The 3903-nt window shown below is 39.2% G+C and overlaps 1 protein-coding gene across 1 annotated transcript; it reads left to right on the plus strand.

The window, feature by feature from the left end:
* The first annotated feature begins 267 nt into the window (after positions 1-267).
* Positions 268-3903, plus strand: LOC114185153 (protein kinase PVPK-1-like). Its single transcript, XM_028072708.2, has 3 exons — positions 268-558; positions 1221-2206; positions 2865-3903. The coding sequence occupies exons 2-3, from the start codon at positions 1239-1241 to the stop codon at positions 3703-3705; spliced, it is 1809 nt and encodes a 602-aa protein (XP_027928509.1). The 5' UTR covers positions 268-558; positions 1221-1238; the 3' UTR covers positions 3706-3903.

The raw sequence follows: 3903 nt of genomic DNA on the forward strand, positions 1-3903 counted from the left end.
AAGTTGAGAATGAAAGTTTCCCACGGCAGTTCCAACCCATTTCCCTTCTCACAATATATGCTCTAAAAAAAATGCATTAAATTTTGAGAAAACAAGAACAAGAAACTATACAAGGTTGGGTTTCTTTTAGAGGGAACACATACATAACCATTAAGATAAGGAACTGCACTCAATTATTTTAATTGGTTAGCTTTGCTTGTGAGGTTGGCTTCGTTTTCTGCAATTCCCACTCCACAAAGCCACGCCCTGCATCATCCCCAAAAAACTAACAGAAAAGCAAAAAAGAAAAGAAAAAGAAAAACTAAAAACTTAAAACAACATATTATTATTAATATCGCTGTAATTATTGTTACAGTTTTCATTTGTCTTGTCCCTTTATTTTTCGATTGGATCTGAGGCTCTTCAGAGTTGCAGAAAGGCACACCAAAGTTGCTTCACTTTCTTGGAGTGTAGTTTCGCTTTGTTTAGAGCAAACTCACACAGAGCTTGTGGAATCCATAGCCATGGAACAAGGTTTCTTGCTATCCAATTTCATTGCCATTTTTCTGCTTTGATCAGGTATGCATGTTGTTCTCGATTATTTGTTTATTTCTTTTTTCTACTCATACCCTTTTGCTGCCTTTCTTTATGGGGTGGCTTTAAATCACTGTTCCTGTAGTGTAACAAAAGAAAAGCTGAAGGTGGCTTCTAATGGATACAAAAACAAAAACTTTAACTTGGGCGCTGTTATAAGTTAATGCATTTTTGCAATAAAAAACAAAGGGGTTGTTGGTTTTGCGATGTTATGGTTCTGGTTTGTGTGGTGTTGATCAAGGAGGAACTCGATTTCTTGGTGAGTTTTGTGAAAGAAATTTTGATATCTGGAAGCCTTTGAGAGTTTCCTTGATGCTTTTCTTTCTTTTGGGTTGAAAGACTGAATTTGATTTGATGCTTTGCGTTTGGGTTCAGCCGTTTTCTTTCTAATGGATTCCGTTCAGTTGGGTGGTGTTCTAGTATGTGTATCTAAAATAGGTCCCTTGCAAAGTTTCTTATACTTTTCTTTATCTGGTCGTTTGAATATCACTCTGCATCGTTTTAATTTTCTTTCTATTTTTGACCTGTGTTATTTCTTTAGAGTAAGAAAGTGGTAGAAGGGATTTTTTGTAAGTGGTTGTTTTTGTTTCTATGCCTTTCAAATGAGTAAATCTCAGTAATTCACTGCGTTGAGTTGGATTTTGCAGCTCATCAAGGATTTCTTAATGGGTTCGCCTGTTAATGGATTGGATTCTTTAGCAGAAGTTGAGAATTCAGTTTCTGTGGTAGATCATGATCCTCCTTCAACATCAGGGATTCCCCGGCCATCTCGGCCACCGTTAAGCACATCAAGAAATCATGGGGCATCATCCAGTCAGCATAACTATGGAATGCAGAATATGGAGAAGCAGCAATATAACACAAATGGAAAATCTGAGTATGTGAGCCTGAATAAAGCTGTTGAAAGTTGTTTAGGAAAGAATATCTCCAAAATGGAAACTAAGTTAAGTATCAAGCAACCGTTAAATGCTTCCAAGAATTGTGATTCGTCTAAAGGCAACTCTGAATCAGAGATTACCTTTTGTCCAAGTCCTCAGAATAGTTTCTATTCAGAAGCCAAGGAAAGCTTTGGCAACACTGGAGCCAGTGAATGTGTTAGTGTTGATAAGTCAGTTGAAAGTGGAGAAGTTACCAATTCCTGTGAATTTAACGAGAGCAGGAAAACCAGCATCTGTAGAGGCAGCACTGGAAGTGACGTTAGTGATGAGAGCAGCACTAGTAGTCTGAGCAGTGCTTTGTATAAGCCTCACAAGGCAAATGATATAAGATGGGAAGCAATTCAAGCCATTCGAGCCCGTGATGGGTTGTTGGAAATGAGACATTTCAGGTTGTTGAAGAAATTGGGATGTGGAGACATAGGAAGTGTATATCTAGCTGAACTAAGTGGCACTAGGACTTGTTTTGCAATGAAAGTAATGAACAAAACTGAATTGGCAAGTCGCAAGAAGCTTGTTAGGTCTCAGACAGAGAGAGAGATACTGCAGTCTCTAGATCATCCATTTCTACCCACATTGTACACACACTTTGAGACAGAGACGTTTTCCTGCTTGGTAATGGAGTTTTGCCCTGGTGGGGACTTGCATGCACTCAGGCAAAGACAACCTGGGAAGTATTTTTCTGAGATTGCTGCCAGGTTAGCCATTTCATTTTCCTTGCTTGCAACATCAGTTCTATCCACATACAACATGCAGAGACATTAGATAATTGTATTTTCCTTCCTTGGAGTCATGGAATCAAGTTTTCTATCTGTAGAACCAGTATGAAAACTGTATCATTTTAGAAAATCTCTGTCTTTCTCTACAAGAATAAGGGAGCCTGGCTGAGATTTTTAACATATAAATGAAAAGCTGGACTGTCACAAAACACTCTAGTTACTATCCATTGCTGTTGAAGGACCAGGAGAAAATCCTTATATTTATCAAAACATGGCCCAAGCTTTATTCTTTTCCACTCCCTTTATTGTTTTAAAACCTTCCAAGCTTTTTTCAAGTCTCTTTGTGGATTTCTGCCAAAAATTGTAAAAATACGCTAGCCTGCTGCACACTGGACCGTTTCTTTTTCTGCCTGCATAATTACTTTTACTTTACTACTTCCACCTTTTCCCACAATCAAGTTTCAATCTCTATTTTCTTGACACTTCCAATGCTTGTGATTGTTACCTGACTTGCCTTTCTCTAATATCTTTTCTAGGTGTTCTTTCCATGTTATAGAATGTTAAAATTCTGTTTTTCATTTTTTCTTCGTGAATAACTAAAATTGATTATGTCATTTGATTAATCTGTACCGTGCAGGTTTTATGTGGCAGAAGTTCTCCTTGCCTTGGAGTACTTGCACATGCTTGGAGTCATCTACAGAGATCTGAAGCCTGAGAATGTGTTGGTGAGAGAAGATGGACATATAATGCTTTCAGATTTTGATCTGTCTCTAAGGTGTGCCGTAAGTCCAACTCTGGTGAAGTCATCAAACTCTACATTGGAAACAAAAAGCTCAGGATACTGCATTCAGCCTGCGTGCATTGAGCCAAGTTGTGTAATTCAGCCAGACTGCATTCAACCATCATGTTTCACACCACGATTTCTCTCAGGCAAATCCAAGAAAGAAAAAAAGTTGAAGCCAAAGAATGATGTGCAGAATCAGGTGACCCCTCTTCCGGAGCTCATTGCCGAACCCACCAATGCTAGATCAATGTCCTTTGTGGGAACACACGAGTACCTGGCACCTGAAATCATCAAAGGTGAAGGACATGGCAGTGCTGTGGACTGGTGGACATTTGGGATATTCTTGTACGAGCTGTTGTTCGGAAGAACGCCGTTCAAAGGGTCTGCGAACCGTGCAACGCTGTTCAATGTTGTTGGCCAGCCCTTGAAATTTCCAGATTCTCCCTCTGTGAGCTTTGCTGCCAGGGACTTGATCAGAGGTTTACTTGTGAAAGAACCTCAGAATCGGCTTGCTTACAGACGTGGAGCCACAGAGATAAAACAACATCCATTTTTTCATAATGTTAACTGGGCACTGATCCGATGTGCAAATCCCCCAGAGGTTCCCAGACAGGCCATGAAAGCACTTGCAGCAGCTGAAAAGGTTCCTGGAGTGAAGCCTTCTGGTAACTATTTAGATATTGATTTCTTTTGATCTTATTGTCTGTTTTCTCATTTGAACTAATTTCCATCTTTTACTTGTGTTGTTTTTCTCCATGCTTCTTTCCTTCTTTCCTTTGTATAAAATGATGCTACTCTATCATCTACATTCATCAACGCTTGTAATTGTCCATCATAAACTGCTCTAAGAACCTCCCAAATGCATGAAATTCAAGAACAAAGCTTCTCGTCA

Source organism: Vigna unguiculata, chromosome 5 (assembly GCF_037176805.1).
Source record: "Vigna unguiculata cultivar grain cowpea cultivar isolate G323 ecotype 2 chromosome 5, ASM3717680v1, whole genome shotgun sequence".
Lineage (NCBI taxonomy): Eukaryota > Viridiplantae > Streptophyta > Magnoliopsida > Fabales > Fabaceae > Vigna > Vigna unguiculata.